This window comes from Emys orbicularis, chromosome 2 (genome assembly GCF_028017835.1).
Source record: "Emys orbicularis isolate rEmyOrb1 chromosome 2, rEmyOrb1.hap1, whole genome shotgun sequence".
In the NCBI taxonomy this organism is placed as follows: domain Eukaryota; kingdom Metazoa; phylum Chordata; order Testudines; family Emydidae; genus Emys; species Emys orbicularis.
Genome location: NC_088684.1, coordinates 2,837,091 through 2,855,889, shown reverse-complemented (window position 1 = coordinate 2,855,889; position 18,799 = coordinate 2,837,091). Strand labels below are relative to the sequence as shown.

General features: G+C 63.1%; 1 protein-coding gene across 1 annotated transcript in view; it reads right to left on the bottom strand.

Moving 5' to 3' along the window:
• KIFC2 (kinesin family member C2) overlaps positions 1-13,923 on the bottom strand; it is a 36,552-nt gene extending 22,629 nt beyond the window's left edge. Inside the window, exons 1-4 of the mRNA XM_065399064.1 lie at positions 13,843-13,923; positions 5,437-5,518; positions 4,976-5,145; positions 2,435-2,687 (exon numbers count right to left, since the gene is read on the bottom strand). Of these exons, the coding sequence (XP_065255136.1) occupies positions 2,435-2,687; positions 4,976-5,145; positions 5,437-5,518; positions 13,843-13,923 (586 nt within the window). The remainder of the gene's footprint in view (positions 1-2,434; positions 2,688-4,975; positions 5,146-5,436; positions 5,519-13,842) is intronic.
• Between the last annotated feature and the right edge of the window lie 4,876 nt (positions 13,924-18,799).

Sequence of the window (18,799 nt, the reverse complement as noted above, 5' to 3'; positions counted from 1 at the left end):
GTCAGGGGGCAGTAACTATGTCAGAGGGGAAATAGGGAACTTGTTTGTATCGGTGTATAAAATGGTACCTCAGAGGGAGTATCTTTGTCTGGTCTAGGGAGGAACAGAAAGTCCCACCATTCACGGAGCTGGTCCATTGTTATGGGCATACATGTATTAGTGGTCCAGTAGTCTGCGGGATACTAGTACTGTGCTTCATCGACAATAAACCTGGCTGGGTGCCTTCATCCCCTAACAGATCTTGTGCTCATTGGGCGGTTCGCTCAAGGTCTGCTGTGCCAGCTGTCTGCACAGGGCTGGGGCGGCACACAGAGGGAACACACACACGCAGCCAAATATCTATCAACATCTAACCACAGATGGATGAGTGCGTTGGATGGATGGACGGATGAATTCATGGTGTGTTGGGTGGATGTGTGGGCATGTTGGATGGATGAATGGATGGATGGGAGGGTGGATGAGTATTTTGGGTGGATGGTATATTGGATGTGTTGAATGGACAGGTGGCTGTATTGGATGGACAGGTGGATGGGCGTGTTGGATGGCTGGGCAGATGGGTGGATGTGTTGGATGGATGGACAGGTGGATGGGTGTGTTGGATGGCTGGGCAGATGGGTGGATGTGTTGGATGGATGGACAGGTGGATGGGTGTGTTGGATGGATGGGCGGACATGTGGCTGTGTTGGATGGACAGGTGGATGGGTGTGTTGGATGGCTGTGCAGGTGGCTGTCTTGGATGGACAGGTGGATGGGTGGGTGTGTAGGATAGACAGGGGGATGGATGGGTGGGTGAGTGTGTTGAATGGATGAATGACTGGATGGGTGTATTGGATGGGTGGGTGGATGAGTATTTTGGATGGACGGGTGCATGGGTTTGATGGATAGATGGGCAGATGGATGAGTGTGTTGGATGGATGAATGGATGGGTGGGTGTGTTGAATGGGTGGGTGGGTGTGTTGGATGGACAGGCAGATGAGTGGCTGTGTTGGATGGACAGGTGGATGGGTGTGTTGGATGACTGGGTGTGTTAGATGGCTGGGCAGCTGGGTGGGTGTGTTGGATGGGTGAACGGATAGGTGGGTGTGTTGGATGGTTGGGCAGATGGATGAGTGTGTTGGATGGACGGACGGATGAATGGATGGTGTGTTGGTTGAACGTGTGGATGTGTGGGCATGTTGGATGGATGAATGGATGGACCAGTGTGTTGGATGGGAAGGTGGATGAGTATTTTGGGTGGATGGATGGAGGGTGTGATGGATGTGTGAGTAGGTGTGTTGCATGGACAGGTGGATGCATGGGTGGATGGGTGTGTTGGATGGATGGGTGGGTGTGTTGGATGGGAGGGTGGATGTGTATTTTGGGTGGAGAGGTGGGTGTGCTGGATGGATAAATGGATGGACAGGTGTGTTGGATGGGAGGGTGTGCTGGACGGATTGGCAGATAGATATGTGTGTTGGATGAATAGACAGATGGATGGTGTGTTGGATGGGGGGTGGATGCATAGGTATGTTGAATGAATGAATGGATGGACAGGTGTGTTGGATGGGAGGGTGGATCGGTATTTTGGGTGGGTGAATGGTGTGTTGGATGGGTGGGTGTGTTGGATGTACGGGCAGATGGATGGGTGGGTGGGTGGGTGGATGGTGTGTTGGATGAGTGGGTGTGTTGGGTGGATGAGTATTTTGGGTGGATGGACAGGTGTGTTGGATGGACGGGTGGATGCGCGAGCTGGGGTTCACTGGTTCATCGGGTCACTTCAGAAGATGAAGTCTCTTCTCCCTCCAGCAGAGCGTGGTCCCTGCAGATCAGTCTCCATGACTCATTCAGTCCTTGGCCTCTCTCCAGAAGCTGCCAACAAGGGGCCGACTGACCACCACTCATCACCATTTCGTTTGGACGCTGCCCCTTAGCCAGGACCCTCCAGCACACTCTGCCTCCAGCGGCCGCATGGGGCAGCCACAGCTGCCTGACAGATGGCTTTGAGCAGCCACCATCCTAGAGGTGAAGGGCTCCACCCTCGACCCCCCTATTACCAACCCCTCTCCATGCCCAACTGCCAGCCAGGTCCCCTCCCATCACCAGTGCAGCCACCCTCCCGCATCTCCACGGCTGCAGCAGGCCCATCACCCTGGTCCTCAGGGACAACCTCAGGAGCTTCTCTACTCTGTTGTGTTCAGAGGGGAGAAATTCACACAAGGCCTAACAAGGCGTAGGCACTATGGGACGAGGTGGGAGGCCAGCCAACGGCGCGCAGGCCTCGGCGGGACCCCAGCCAGTGGCACACAGGCCTCGATGGAGGTGGGACCCCAGCCAGTGGCACACAGGCCTCGATGGAGGTGGGACCCCAGCGGCGCCCAGGCCTTGTGAATTTCACCCCCGAAGCCCAGGTTGCTGCTCGTGGGCGTTGCTGCGGTCGGGGCGAACGACTCCCCACCGTGCAGCGTCTCCATGACGTTCTGCTGCTCGCAGATGACGCCCTCCAGGCTCTCGATGACGCTCAGCTTATCCTGCACCTGCTGCCTGTAGGCCCTCCTCAGCGTCCGCAGCTGCTTCCGGCGCCGGCTCTCCTCCCGGCGCAGGCGGGAGCGGTACTCCCCGGCTTGCTCCTGCAGCCGCTGCATCTGCCCATAGTGCTCCAGGAAGGAGAGGAGGTGGGACATCACCGAGATGAGAGGGGAGTCGGGGAGCTGGCGTGGGAGCCCGTGGGAGGAGCAGGGGGAGAGGGGGGACGGTTCGGCCCGAGTGAGATGGTAGGACGGGGAGGGAGGGGCGGACACAGCAGGTCGCAGGAGCACATGGGATGTCGGGGGAATGAGGGGGATGGTTCGAAGGAGAAAAGAGAAGACAAAGCAGTTAGCGCAGGCGGAGGGTGGGGATGGTTTGCCTAGCGGGTAGGGTTGGGGCCAAGGACTCAGGAGACCCGGCCCTGGCCCTGCTCTGCCACAGACCCTGTGTGACTCTGGAGTGGGTCACTTCATCCACTGCGCCTCGGACCCCCATGCGTGCAGTGGGGCTGGCTCCGAGCGACGCCATCGGCGACGGTGAGGCACTACGCCCAGGAGCCAGAGCAGGCACCCCCGCCCCCAGCAGCCTGTGCAGCCCCTGCGGCTGGCTGGCGCCATCGGCAATCGCACACCAAGAGCAGGGGCCCCGTGCGCTGGCCACGGCACACTTAGTCAGGGAGAAGGGACTCGCCCAAGGTCACCCGTGTAGCCGGGGTAGGAAAGGCGGCAGCTCAGACTAGCCACCCGAGTACAGACCCAGGGGGGCCGGGCGGGTCGTTACTCTGGCAGCCCTCCCCCGTGCTCCCCCAGCTACACTGCTGTGTTTAGCACCAGCGCGAGCAGAGCTAGCGCGTCTGTCCACGCGGGCTGGGAATCGCCTCCCGGCTCAGACCCAGACGTGCGCTAAGTGCCGCCCCAGAGCCTGGGCACAGGGACAGCGGCACCGGGAACGTCAGGGGCAGAGGAGCCCTTAGGGCCCGGTTCATGGCTGCCCTGTGTCTTGTCACTGAGGCCAGCGCTCCCAATGGCAGCGTTCTACCCACGCTCTGCCAGGCTGCGCCAGGCCCTTCGGTATCACCGTGATGGGCGCTATCCAAAACCAGGCAGGTGGACACAGAGCCAGGGATGGGCAGCGCCAACGGATTCCAGAAATCCACACACACTCCAGACCGAGTCCATTGGGCCCCCGTGTGGTCTGAGAAGCACGGTGACCAAGGAGACACAGGGCCTGGGTCCCTCCTTCTCTGCTCCAGGCCTCAGCATCCCCCTTCCGGGGATAGGAGAGAGCTGGGAAAGCTCCCGGGTGGACAGGAGTGCTGGCCACTGCCTGGTAAATAGCCTGGTAAATAGCAAAGCGAGCAGAGTGGAGGACAGGGACGGGTGAGCCCTGGGAGCTGGATGGATGGATGGCTCTGAACGTAGCCAGTTCAGATCTGACGCGGTGGGTCCTGGTGTGACCCAAGAATCCCGTCACACCAACTGGCGAGGGGGTCCCAGCAATGCCCCAATGCTGGCTTGTGCATTCTGGGTCCCCACAGAGTGAAATGTCCACACAGATGCTCCGTAAGGGGCTGTGGATGTCCAATGACAGCGTGCGGCTTTTCTGCCACACAAGGGACCTTTGTTCACCTGGCTCTCGGGCAGGACATGAGCACCATAAGCTAGCACAGCGGATACCCACGTACATACGAAGCCAGCGGGGAGATGTGCAATCAGCGGGGAAGCGGCACGCAGGAAAAAGAAGGCCCGGTGCGTTATCCTGCCCTGAGAACAGACACTGAACTCTGGGGACGTGAGCAGAAGGCAGAGACGACGCCCCACATCCTGCACTTAGGAAGGAAGCAGGCTGGGCATTTACGGTCCTGAAAACGGGATCTGAACCCCCCTTGGCTGAGACTCGGCAGAGGAGTTTGGGGGTGAGATACGCTTCGCTGGCCGGCAGCTTAGCCTGCTGAGTGAAGTGCAGCTCCAGAAAGCGTGCTATGATTTTGTTTTACAGGTAACCTTTCGTTTCTATTCTCCCTCGCCATCTCTTGGTTCTTTGGCAATGATTTCACCCTTATTTTCACTATAAAGATCCCTCAGTGCTGTGGTATCACACAAAGAGCGGGTCCTGACTCTCACAAACAGGTGTACATGTTGGCCCCTGGGAGACAGCAGGCCTGGTACTTGTGGGAGTGTCCCGTGGAGACCGGGCTGGGCCCGACAGGGGCTCGAGGACTGGGTGCACCTCCCGTTAACCTGCAAGGCAAGGTAAGGGCTGGCACAGCCTCGAGGAGAGGGTGGGGTCAGGGAGTGGACACCCAGCTAAGCACAAGCAAGACTCCCCCAACACAAGAGACCAAGGCGCCTCCCAGCTCTGGGCACCCCGAGACCCATCACACCTGGCCACGGCTGTTTGTGTTTCATGCTCCTCATTGCCATGGTGACAGGAAGGCAGCGGGTCTGATGGGGAACGCGCCCAGATTTACCTTCCCGCCAGAGGCCTCTGTGTCCGCTAGGCAGAGCTTCCCCTCGGCAGCTTCCCGCTTGAGGGACAGGAATTCGGTGAGCGGGGTGGTGGCATCCTCCAGAAACCCGCTGTCAGGGCCAGCCTCCTCCTCTTCCTCCGTGCCACTGCCTCGGTCACTCTCAGAGCTGCCTGCAAAGGCAGGGAACAGCGCTGGGGCGGGGGGAACAGCGCCGGGGCGCCCCTTGGCTCCCCCACTGTCGAGATAGCTGTGCCCCAGCCCAGTGGCACCCCCTCCCCAGTGTGAGATGCATCGCCCCCAACACCCTGAACCCCTTCAGGACACGGGGGGCAGGGGGGACCTGTCCCAGCTCACCAGCCCGGCATGCACCGATCTACAACCAGCACCCTCCCCCTGCTGCTGGGCCACGTGCAAACCGGACCAGCCGCTGTGGCACGGGGAGGGGAGAGGAGGCTACGCACTGTCCAGCTCCGGCAGCTCCGGCCACAGCTCCTCACACAGCCTGCGCCGCCTGGGCGGCTCCACGGAGAAGGCATCCGGGCCCTGGAGAGCAGGAGGGGAAGGAAACGTCTGTCAGCAACAGAAGCCAGGCCACAGACGGGTCATCAGAGCCCCTGACCAACCCCCCGCCCCATGGAGGGGTCCTCAGAGCCCCCCTGACCAACCCGCCCCCCGCCACGGACAGGTCCTCAGAGCCCCCCCAACCAACCCAGCCCCCCCCACGGAGGGGTCCTCAGAGCCCCCCCGACCAACCCGCCCCCTGCCACGGACAGGTCCTCAGAGCCCCCCCAACCAACCCAGCCCCCCCCACGGAGGGGTCCTCAGAGCCCCCCGACCAACCCGCCCCCCCCCCCACGGACGGGTCCTCAGAGTCCCCCTGACAAACCTGCCCCCCCCCCACGGACGGGTCCTCAGAGCCCCCCAACTAAATGGGTCCTCAGAGCTCTCCCCGTCACCATGGACGACACCTCAGAGTCCCTCCAACTCCTCCCTCCTCCACAGACGGTGATTCAGAGCCCCCCGGAGCAACGCCTCGCCACGGATCGTGTCTCAGAGCCCCTGACCAACCCTCCCCTCTGCCACAGATGGCACATCAGTGCCCCCCCAGACGCCCCCCTCCACCACAAATGGCCTCACAGAAGCCCCCATGGCACCACCCCTTCATGAACAGCACCACAGAGCTCCCCACCCCCCGAACACTCCCCACCATGGCTGCCCCCCCCCGAGCCCCTCTGGGCACAGACAGCCTCCCCCATGCCACCCCCACCACTGTGCCCTACAGATCCTCCCAAGAACCCCCCCGCCACAGACAGACCCATAGAGCCCCCCTCAAGCACTCCCCCACCACAGACAGCCTCCCCACACACCCCTGGCTACAGAGAGCCCCATAGAGCCCCTTCCTGGCCACCGAGAGCCCCACAGAACCCCCTCAAGTACCCCCGCCAGACAGCCCCACAGAACTCCCTCAAGTACCCCCGCCAGACAACCCCACAGAACCCCTCAAGTACCCCCGCCAGACAACCCCACAGAACCCCCTCAAGTACCCCCGCCAGACGGCCCCACAGAACCCCCTCAAGTACTCCCCCCCGCCACAGACAGCCTCACAAACCCCCTCAAGTACCCCCCCGCCACAGACAGCCTCACAAACCCCCTCAAGTACTCCCCCCCCCCGCCACAGACAGCTCCATAGAGCTCCCCCCACCCTGCTCCCCACAAGCCCGGGACAGAGCTGACCCTGCTGAGTGCAACTGATGCCCTGAGCCGGATCCATCTCCGTGCCAAAGCTGTCTAGACACCGGGAACGCTCCCGGATCGTTCCCTTCAGCACCCCGTGCCCAGGGCCCTGACTACACCCCAAGACCCGACCCGCTCCTACGAGGCCTGGCTGGGGGCACCAATGGGGCTGGGGAACAGCAAGGTGCTGAGCTAGCACGACGGGAACCCTCCTAATGGGGAAGAGCCGGCCCTGCCCGGGTGCTGCCCCCGCTAACGTACCCCACGGACGAGGGCGCGCACCCGTTCCCCCTCAGTGCCCGGTGCAGAGGACGAGCAGCTGCTTAGCCCGCAGTGGCAAGCCCGGCTCTTTACCTCACGCTGCAGCAGCTCTGGAGGGCCTTGGTTCGGCCCAGCCCCTCGCCCGGCTACGCTGATGGGGCCACGCAGGCTCCGTCTCCGCGGGCTCGGCTCACCAGACACACCGGGAATAGCTGTGACAGAGGCCCCAGCCCCACGCTCAGCAACTGCCCAATACATGTGGGTCTCGGGGCCGGCAACGGGGCAGAGCTCAGCAAGGCCTGACGGTGCTGCCTGTCCTCACAGCGGGCAGCTGGCACCCCCTGCTGGAGGAGTCGGCATTGCACCCAGCACCGGCTGGGGTCGGGGGTGCTGCCGTCTGGGTATTGCTCTCTAGGGGGGGCTGGGAGAGCCATGCCCCAGGGTGGGCTGCTGTGGGTCAGGGGCTGCCCACCGCACACAGGCCAGCACAGAGCCTGTGTTACACTGGGGGGCCGGGGGATGCTTTGATTTAGACACAGAGACTAACCCTGGACCCTGAGCACAACTGCCCACACCTCCTGCCTCCCACCCCCCCGACCAGCCCGCACGCGACGCCTCGTGCATCCCCCTTCCCTCCACACCCCCTGTGTGTGTTTGGCCCCCGGGGGGGCAGACACTGCTCTCCACCCCCAGCCCCATCCAAGCTGTCAGACGAGAGCCCTGCCCATCCTAAACCCAACACAGCAGCACCAGTGCCGGGGAGCTGCCCGCCTCTGTGCCCCCCGCCAGGGAGACAGACCCACAGCGCGGCAAGTCAAAGCCTGAGCCAGGCCTCCCTGGACAATCAATACAGCCCGGCTGGAAACAGCGCCAGCTCCCTGCTAACAAGCTGCAGCCGAGCCAACCTCGGAGCCAGCTGCGCAGAGCGAAGCCAAGCGGGGAAACGGGAGAGCACCAGAGCCAAGATGCCAAGGGGCGGAAATGGGGCAGGCTCTCAGCACCGCCCCATGGATCCAATCAGCCCTCTGGCAGGGGAGATCACGCGGCCTTGAGGGGTCAGGCCCCCATGCTGCCGGGCCCCTTTGGAGAGAACCGACCCCCCAGCTGCCAAAGCGCCAACGGAGCCAGCCTGGGCACACCTGGCGCGCACATCCCGCCCCAGCAGAGGGGCCCAGCCTGGGAACGGCGCACGAAGCTCTCTGCCAGGGAAGCACGAGGCTCGGCCAATGCTCCTGGCCCTGGAGACGTGTCTGGCAAGGCCCAGCGGGGCTGGGCGCCGACCAGCGGCTGCGGCTGAGGAGGGGTCAGAGATTGGAACAATCGACGTCTATTCAAATAACAGACAACAGCCCTGCTCCCAGCCGCCCCCAGTGTGGAGCAGGGGCCCAGGGCAAAGCGGGCAGGGAAAGCCGGGGCCCTGCACCCTGCTGACAGGCGGAGGGAGACCCAGACCCAGACCCCCTCGTGCCCCGGGTGCCCCCCAACTAACTGCCATGCTGGCAGGGGTCAGGAGGGCGAATCGCCCCAGTAGGTACCAACGGAGACGCCTGCACCCAAACACGCCTCACCCCCCCTCTGTGCGTTCAGGACCCATGCGGTTCCCCTGTGCAGGGGGCAGCTGGGGGGGTGCACGGAGGGGGGAACCCACTGCAGCACAGTGGGGGAAGGGGGCCAGCAAATCCATAACTACCCTGATCCATCCGCTAAACTTTTGCGGGTGTGTAGGGGTGTGTAGCATCCAGGGGCAGTGCTGCCACCCAGAGAGCTGGGGAGAGGATCCGGACCCAGCCCTACTGGCCCCCCAATACTCCCATCATGCACCCCATGTGCTCAGACTGCACCAGGAGCAGGACTGGGCCCCAGGGGAGGGGGCAGAAGCTGGGGGGAGGGAAGTGCCCCATGGGTTCCAGCAGGGCTGCCCCCCTTCCCCTGGGGGGTGGATCCCTCCCCTCAGGGCCTGGCACCTGTGAGCCAGCATGAGCTGCCACGTGCACATCTGCTGGGGTGGCTGAGCCGGGCACAGGGATGCCACACCCCGTGGGGGTGAGCTCGGGCGCTGGGAGTCAGGGTAGTGGCAGCATGGGGCACCCCAGCGAGGGGAGGGGTGAACGAACCCCAATCTGCTGTCCTCTGCGCTGGGTCCGACTGGGACCAGGAGGCTCCTTCCCCTCCCCTCAGTGCAGACAGACCGACCCCTTCAATCCCGGCGCCTGCTCCGAGAAGGCCCTAGCAGGCCGGGCCCCCGCCCCTGAAGCCACACCCTCCCCCGCCCCTACTCACGTCCCTCACGCCGCCAGTCTCTCCCACCTCCTTTCCCTGGCGCTGTCGTAAAAACGCTAGTTAAGCAGGGGTCATGTCTCTAGGGGCTGGTCCTCAGAGAGGATAAGAGCCTACTGCTGCTGTTGGCTGACGGAGGGATTCCTTTAGCTCAAGTGATAGGGACCTACGCTCTGATGCTGAATCCACAGCGAAGGACGTCACCGAACCGGATCCCGAACAGGGACCCAAACGCCTGCGCTGCCATCCCTTGCCACGCTCCATACACAGCCAGCTTGGGGATTAGCCTGTGCGTTACCAGCCAACACTCAATAACAAGCCTGGGCTAAAACAGGGGCAGGGTTAGCGTTGGCATAGGGATTCCACCTGGCCCCAGCATGGGACGTGGGAAATCCAGGCCCATCCATCAGCCAGGGGACTGCCTCAGCACCGGCATCTCCAGCCGCCGCCGAGGGCTGCGGTGGATTCTCCATCCCTGGACATTTTTAAATCAAGCATCCGAACAGGAGTTAACGCAGGGCACTCCTAGGGCCCAGGCGATAGATACAGAGATCTCACAACGATCCACCCGGGCCCCGGACTCTCAGAATCGATGGAAATCGCTAATGGCCCAGGAGTGAAAACACCAGAGTCCTGCAGTGGCCTTGGAAGAGACGTCAACGGGACAGAGAACATTTGGGGCAGGGCACCTGTCCCCCACGTGCCCCCGAGAGCTCTCACCCCACCACGCTGGGTGCAGGATCCTAGAGATGCCACACGGGCCTTGCCTGTCAGCCTGGACAAGGATAAAGTCAACGGGCCAAGTGCACAGCTGGGTCAGCAGGTTCAATTCCCCCTCCAGCAGGGCTGAGCTGCCCCCGTGCCCTCCCCCTCGACCCCTGGCTCTCCACCTCCCCACTGCCAATTTCAGCCACTTCACTGGTACTGCCAAGTGCCCCAGCTGCTGGCCGAGTTAATCTCCAGAACCAAGCTGTGCCCGGGGCTGCTCTGCCAGCACCGATGGGATTTGGACCATGGGTCCCCTCTGGGCTGTTGCCCACTTTTGGCTCTGGGACTCCTGCCGCCTTCTTTTCCAGGGGAAGAATCTCTTGCTACCTCCAAGAGCTTGAGCCAGGGGACAGAGACGGCAAACTGAGCAGCACTTAGCCCCCACTCAGGATACAGGGAGCGGGGGACTGTCCATGAGATGGAAATACAGCACAGTTACAACTGATCCGAGAGCCACTTTTCCCACACGCGTCGTTAACCTGTGGAACTCACTGCTACCAGACATTATTGAGCTTAGCAGGATTCAAAACAGGGCCAGACCCTTCTAAGGATCATTACCCCAGCCATGGTTACCCATTGCAAAGGCTATAATCTCTCCTGGTCCAGGGCATCAGCAGCCCCTAACTGAATGATGGGGGGTTAGGAAGAGACGCCCCCCCGGACAGGTTACTCCATAATCATCCAGTACCAGGTGCCTTGCGCCTTCCTCTGGAATGGCTGGGGCTGGTCCCTGTCACCGACAGGAGAGACTGAGACGATCCCTGGCCTGTTCAACCTGCCCATTCCTATGTCCCGAGTGCGGACCCAGACAGATCGGAAGGGCCACTAACCCCATTCAGAAAACAGTCACAGCTCTACAGCAAGGCATGGTGAGCGGGAGGGGAGGGGCGTGCCTGGAGCCCCACCTAGCCTGAGAGCAGGGGCTGCCCAGCTGGGGAGGGGCAGGTGGACTCACTCAGTCAGCTGGCTCCTTAGTGCACCAGGAGGGGGAGAGGACCTAGGGTGTGGGCTGAGCAGTCAGGAGTGGGGAGCCGACCCGCACGGGGAGAAGGACTAAGCCGCTCTTTACGTTCTCCTTGGGACCCCAGGACAGGGGGACTCCACCATGCACTTTGCTATGAGCTGGTTGGGAAAGGCGCCGGCTGCCAGGGAAACAGAGCGGGTGCACAGTTACCATGGCAACACGTGCCTTTGAAATTCCACCATGGAATGATGGAGACAGATCGACTGTTACTTCAGGTTCCCGTCACTGCAAACGATCTCTGGGTACCCCCCACCTGCGTGCCAGGAATAATGGGGATCCATCCGGTCAGGGGTAGACGCCCCCAAGTCTGCATGGCTAGGACTGGGGTACCCTCCCTCCACCCCTTCCCATGCCGGCAGAGGATCAGTGTCCCATAACACTCCTCTGGGCTGGATCCAGCAGTGCCAAAACTGACCTGGTTTCCCCCAATCTGAAGAGCTCCCTTCCCCTGGCCCGCCAGGCAGACACGACAGCCGCAGCCCATTTGCATCTCCGCAGCCAGACGGGCTTTCATCTCTGCATCCCCACGAGATAAGCAACCACGGCTGGGGGTGAACCGTCTCCCTGCTGCGGCTACCCGGGCACGCAGCAGCTCAGGAGCCAGGCTGCCAGGGACCATGCCAAGGGGACAGAGGGCAGAGATCCGGGGCAGGCAGTGTGAAGGGCCATGGGGCTGGGAGTGGAGAGAGAACGACTGACTATCTGGCCCAGGACAGAGCGGCCCCACTCGGGCAGGGGACAGGGCCCGGCTGCTCCGGGGTAGTAACGAAGTGAACAGTGCGAGGGGAGCGAAACAGCCCACCCTGGCGGGGCAGGTGGCAGCTTCCCAGCCCTGCCCCTGGCCTCCACCACGGCACAAAAACCACCCCACGGCCTGGCACCTGGGGACTCTGCTCAGAAGACGCCCAAGACTAGCCTGGCTGGGGGGACAGGGAATGCAAACCTTAGGGGGGCGGGGAGCCCAGGGCTGGGGTCGCAGGGGGCTGCGGGTTAGGATTGAGGGACATTGGCAGAGTTGGGGGGAGCCCAGGGCTGGAGTAGCAGGGGGCTGCGGGTTAGGATTGAGGGGCATTGGCAGAGTTGGAGGGAGCCCAGGGCTGGGGTCGCAGGGGGCTGCGGGTCAGGACTGAGGGACATTGGCAGAGTTGGAGGGAGCCCAGGGCTGGGGTCGCAGGGGGCTGTGGGTCGGGAGTGAGGGGCATTGGCAGAGCTGGGGGGAGCCCAGGGCTGGGGTCGCAGGGGTCTGCGGGTTAGGATTGAGCGGCATTGGCAGAGCTGGGGGGAGCCCAGGGCTGGGGTCGCAGGGGGCTGCGGGTTGAGACTGAGGGGCATTGGCAGAGCTGGGGGGAGCCCAGGGCTGGGGTCGCAGGGGGCTGCGGGTCAGGACTGAGGGACATTGGCAGAGCTGGGGGGAGCCCAGGGCTGGGGTCGCAGGGGGCTGCGGGTTAGGATTGAGGGGCATTGGCAGAGCTGGGGGGAGCCCAGGGCTGGGGTCGCAGGGGGCTGCGGGTTAGGATTGAGGGGCATTGGCAGAGCTGGGGGGAGCCCAGGGCTGGAGTAGCAGGGGGCTGCGGGTTAGGATTGAGGGGCATTGGCAGAGCTGGGGGGAGCCCAGGGCTGGGGTCGCAGGGGGCTGCGGGTCAGGACTGAGGGGCATTGGCAGAGCTGGGGGGAGCCCAGGGCTGGGGTCGCAGGGGGCTGCGGGTCAGGACTGAGGGACATTGGCAGAGCTGGGGGGAGCCCAGGGCTGGGGTCGCAGGGGGCTGCGGGTTAGGATTGAGGGGCATTGGCAGAGCTGGGGGGAGCCCAGGGCTGGGGTCGCAGGGGGCTGCGGGTCAGGACTGAGGGACATTGGCAGAGCTGGGGGGAGCCCAGGGCTGGAGTAGCAGGGGGCTGCGGGTTAGGATTGAGGGGCATTGGCAGAGCTGGGGGGAGCCCAGGGCTGGGGTCGCAGGGGGCTGCGGGTCAGGACTGAGGGGCATTGGCAGAGCTGGGGGGAGCCCAGGGCTGGAGTAGCAGGGGGCTGCGGGTTAGGATTGAGGGGCATTGGCAGAGCTGGGGGGAACCCAGGGCTGGGGTCGCAGGGGGCTGCGGGTTAGGATTGAGGGGCATTGGCAGAGCTGGGGGGAACCCAGGGCTGGGGTCGCAGGGGGCTGCGGGTTAGGATTGAGGGGCATTGGCAGAGCTGGGGGGAGCCCAGGGCTGGAGTAGCAGGGGGCTGCGGGTTAGGATTGAGGGGCATTGGCAGAGCTGGGGGGAGCCCAGGGCTGGGGTCGCAGGGGGCTGCGGGTCAGGACTGAGGGGCATTGGCAGAGCTGGGGGGAGCCCAGGGCTGGGGTCGCAGGGGGCTGCGGGTTAGGACTGAGGGGCTAGTGGGGATAGCAGGGACCACCGGGACCAGGGCTGGGGAAAGCCAGGAACCCCAGCTCTGGTATATGCAGAGCACCGGGTGACAGTGAACAGCTGTCAGGGGCAGGTGCTGCTGGGGGCATGCAGAGCAGCTGGGTGCTGGGGGCAGAGTCGGGGGGGGCGCAGGGGGCACGGGGGAGGGGGCGAGAATAACTCCCCCCTTTGCCCTCCCCAGAGTTGGCATCGGCAGCTCCCCCCCGTGTCCCGCACCCCGGGGCCAGGCTCTGCTAACGGGGTCCCCGTGGCCCCGTCTCACCGCTTGATCCGATCCAGAGACTGGCCGGGGCCGGGGTTAATCCCAGCGGGGCGGCTCAGGATCCTCTGGGGGACGTGACCCTGCCTGAGGGGTGCCGGGGTCTCCCCCCAGCCGGTGCCCGGTGCCCGAGCCTCCTACCTGCGGCGGGGGGAGCGGCCGCGGGCCGCGGCGCAGCAGCGCGTACACGATGTAGACCAGCAGAGAGTAAAAGGCGAACATGGGGGCGCGGGGGGGGGCTCCGGGGCGCCCTGCGCAGCCCAGCCCGGGGATCCCCACGCCCGCTCCGCGCCGCACGCCCGGCAGCTGCAGCGCCCGCCCCGGCCGAGCCAGCCGCAGCGCCTCGGAGCATGCCCAGTGCCCCCGCCCGCCCCTGCGCTGCGGCACCGGCGGGGCCCGGGAGGAGCCGGGCGGAGCCGCCCACGGGCCGCCAGACACGGGCCCCCCCTGCAGCCTCACCGTGCCCTGGGCATGGGAGAGACACGGGCACCCCCCCACACCCTTGGGCACGGGCAAGACACGGGCCCCCCTGCAGCCTCACCGTGTCCTGGGCATGGGAGAGACACGAGCACCCCCTGCAGCTCCCCTCGCCCTGGGCATGGGGGAGACACAGGCACCCCTCCCACCTCCTGGTGCCCTGGGCACAGGGGAGACCCAGCAGCCCCTGCAGCTCCCTGGGCACGGGCAAGACATGGGCACCCCTGCAACTCCCCTCGTCCTGGGCACGGGTGAGACACGGGCAGCCCCTGCCCCCTCTTGTGCCCTGGGCAGTGTGGATCTGCAAGACACAGGGGCCCTGCAGCCTCCTTGGGCCCTGCTGGTAGTGACAGAAACCTCGTGGAGTCCCAGGCCCCAGTCTGCCATGGTGAGTGTAGGGCCTGACCCGGGGGGTGTGAGCTGCTGGCCATGGGGTGGGCCCATTTCTCTGCTCCCCAGCCCTAGGGAGCTTGCGCCACAGCAGGGAGTGAGTGCAGGTGCATTGGTCCGAGACACGCAGCACAGGGGCTGGGGCAGGAGCAGGAGGGTTTGATATAGAGCACCGAACCCACGGAATCAGGGCCGGCTCCAGGCACCAGCTTGGCAAGCAAGTGCTTGGGGCGGCCACTCCGGAGAGGGGCGGCACGTCCAGCTATTCGGCGGCAATTCGGCGGACGGTCCCTCACTCCCGCTCGGAGTGAAAGACCTCCCGCCGAGTTGCCACCGCAGATCACGATTGCGGCTTTTTTTTTTTTTTTTTGCGCAGCTTGGGGCGGCAAAAACCCTGGAGCCGGCCCTTCATGGAATAACGCCCCCGCAGTACCCTGAAAGCTTCCCCTGCTCAAAGAGCACAGCCCTGAACACACCAGCTGGCCCTGGGGCCTTATTACACCCCCTGTGACGACACAGAGGATTCCTAGATCCTGAACGGCTCAGGGTGATCCTCTAGCCTGCTCGCCCGTACGCCGCAGGCCAGAGACTCCTGTTTGAACTAGAGCAGAGCTCTTGGCAAACCCGCCAGCAACCAAGAATCCGCCGCCACCCTTGGGAAGTTGTTCCCATGGTGCATTACCCTCCCTGTGCAAAACGTACATCTCATTTCCAGTGCGAATTCTCTAGCTTCGACGGCCAGCCATTGGCTAGGGTTAGACCTTCCTCTGCTGGACTGATCAGCCCTTTATCAAATACTTGGTTCTGTGACCTGAGAACCCCTTTGTGCCAGCTGGCATAGGGCACAGGGGTTGTAGGGGCACAGGAATCCCCTGGAGCTGGGCTCGGTAGTTCATCAACAGGGGTCGTGTAAGGTGTGATGTTATCTGATTAAAATATGACCATATAGATCCTTGTGCGACCACTGTTATATAATTGCAACAAATCTTGTACAAAGTATGTCAAGTGGGGTGTCTATGGAAAGGTTATGATTTGCTGAATATGGCTGTGCTATTTGTATTTGTGACGAACTGGGACTGTTCTTAATGTGGTCTTTGAATGCTGGCAGGGGAGTGTGGCTAGGATAGTCTGCATTGGGGGATGGGAGACTGACTGAGAATACCTGAGCATGTAACATGAGAACCCAGGAAGGGGTTAAAGGCCAGGTGACACCTTTGCCTGGGAAACTGAACAAAGGCTGTGGGAGGGGTCGCTGAAGGCAGAGTTTTGGGAGCTGGCTGGTGATGTGGCTGGGAGGCAGACAGGGCTCTGACCTCCCAAGGGGGCTGGGGCGCCCTGGGACCCCAAGATGGACCTAACTGAGGGGGGTCCTGTTGTCTGTGCCTGCAAGACCTGTCTTGGACTGTATTCCTGTCGTCTAAATAAACCTTCTGCTTTACTGGCTGGCTGAGAGTCATGGTGAATCGCAGGAAGCTGGGGGTGCAGGGCCCTGAGTCCCCCATACTCCGTGACAACTGGTGGCAGAGGTGGGATCTACTGCACCCCGTGGACGGCGCTTCCTGCAGTAAGTGACTGGGGAGAAGTAAAACGAAGGGGGATTGACGGGGACCAGGCGTGCTGAAGAGTCAGAGAGAGACGGTTATCACCCCTGGGAGTGTGTGACCAGCGAGAAGGACTTTTGCAGTAACAGGGTCCCCCGGGGGATCGCAGCGAGTGGTCCCAGGGGCGGAGGAGTCTGCAGCTCGACCCTGGCAGAGAGGTGGGGACCTCGAGAAGGGCTGGCACACTAGGGGTCTCCCTGGAGACTGTGGGGAGTGGTGAGCACACAGGCCTGTGAGTGGCCAGCAGGAAGATGTATGCCAAGCGGCTTAAGAGCGACCTGGTGGAGCTGTGCAAGCAGAGGGGGGTGCGCATTGGGAAGCTCACCAAAGAACAGCTCATTGCCCAGCTGGAGGAGGGAGATCGCTCGAATGAACTGATCCCTGTCTCTGAGGGAAGCAGCCTGGCAGATGCAGCGCAGGCCCCAGTGTCTGTCCCAGCTGGGAGTGGTCAGCCGGCTGCTGAGGGCTTCCCGAGACCCCTCCTTCCTATGCCTAGGGGAAGGGTGGGGAGGAGCCCAGCAAATACCGAGGGTGCCGTGACCCCCCCGGCCAGCAGGGGATCCTCCCGGCGACGCTCGCCAACCGTGGAGCGGAACTGGCTGGAATGGGAGAAAGAGCTAAAACTGAGAGAGCTGGAGGATCGTGAACAACAGAGACAGCATGAACGGGAGGAGAATGAGAGACAGAGGCAGCATGAAGAGAGACAGAGGCAGAGGCATCATGAACTGGAGCTGGCGAGGCTAAGGGGCCGCGAGCCCCCGGCTGCGGTGAGTAAGGGGGGACCCAGGACTGCACGGAGCTTTGATAAGTGCATCCTGGCCCAATGTAAGGAGGGGGAGGACATGGATGACTTCCTGGATGCCTTTGAGACGGCCTGCGAGCTGCACCAGGTTGATCCCATGGACAGACTCCGGGTTCTCACCCCCTTACTGGACCCCAAAGCCGTGGCATTGTACCGCCAACTGGGAGAGGCGGAGAAAGGGGACTACGAACTGTTCAAAAAGGCCCTGCTACGTGACTTTGGGCTGACTCCTGAGATGTACCGGGAAAGGTTCCGGAGTCAGGATAAAACCCCTGAGATCTCATATCTGCAACTAGCCGTCCACATGGAGGGATACGCCAGCAAGTGGGCAGATGGGGCCCAGACGAAGGAGGACCTGGTTAAACTGCTGGTACTGGAGCAACTGTATGAGCGGTGCCCATCCGACCTGAGGCTGTGGTTGAGGGACAAAAAACCAGAGAACCCGCGACATGCAGGCCGGCTGGCCGATGAGTTTGTAAAGAGCCGGTCAGGGGATAACAGGGAGGAGTCCCAAAGAAACAGTCCCACCACAACGCAGAGAGAGAGTCACCATGGGACCTCCCAGTGGGAAAATACGGAAAACCCCCACCAGAGGGGAACATCCGGCGTCAGGGCCATACAACCCACTCGAGGGGACCCATGGGACATGGGCTGCTATCACTGTGGCCAGAGAGGCCACATACAGGCCCAGTGCCCCAGGCTCAGGGACAGACTGAACAGACCGAACCCACAGAGGGTTGACTGGGTAGAGACCCAGCCGGGCGAGAGGCAGCACTCCCAGGGAAGGGGGGCTGGCAGAGTACCACCTGCTAAGGAGGGAGGAGAGCTCCAGGCCAGCTCCTCTGGGGGGCTGGATGCTCCAGACTCAGGGTTTTTGGTTTATACGGTGGGCGCGGGGCTGTCCCTCCGGAGAGAGTACCTTGTTCCCCTGGAGGTGGATGGGAGGAAGGTCAATGGATACTGGGATACGGGCGCAGAGGTGACGCTGGCCTGGCCCGAGGTGGTGGCCCCAGATCAGGCGGTGCCCAACACCTACCTGACCCTGACGGGGGTGGCCGGGACACCAGTCAAAGTGCCCGTGGCGAGGGTACACCTGAAGTGGGGGGCCAAGGAGGGCCCCAAGGATGTGGGGGTACACCCGTATTTGCCCACTGAGGTGTTGATGGGGGGGGACCTGGAGGACTGGCCAAGCAGCCCCCAGGGTGCACTGGTTGTGACCCGCAGTCAGAGCCGGCGAGGGGCACTGTGCCCTGACCTTGGGGAGGGTGCCTTGCCCGAGGCGCAGGACCCTAACCTGGTGGGGAAGGAGCACCCAGGGACACGGCTCAGGGAGGCTGCGGCTTCAGACCCAGCCGGCGAGAGAGAACAGGTGGCCATCCCTGTCCCAGCTGCTGAGTTCCAGGCCGAGGTGCAGAAAGATCCCTCCTTGCGGAAGATAAGGGACCTGGCTGACCTCAGCGCGGTACAGACCATGGGGAGAGGTGGCCAGAAAAGGTTCCTGTGGGAGAAGGGGTTCCTGTACCGAGAATGGGCTCCCCCAGGGAAAATGGAGTCAAGGGGGATCAGGAGGCAGCTGGTGGTACCCCAGAAGTATCGCCGCCAGCTGCTGTGCCGGGCCCATGACATTCCCCTCTCAGGGGACCAGGGAACCTGGCGTACCCAGCAGAGGCTGCTACGGAGCTTTTACTGGCCTGGGGTCTTTGTTACTGTCCGACAGTACTGCCGATCCTGTGACCCCTGTCAGAGGGGGAGGAAGGCCCGGGACAAGGGGAAAACGGCTTTAGGACCCTTACCCAGCATAGAGGAGCCTTTCCAGAGGGTGGCCAAG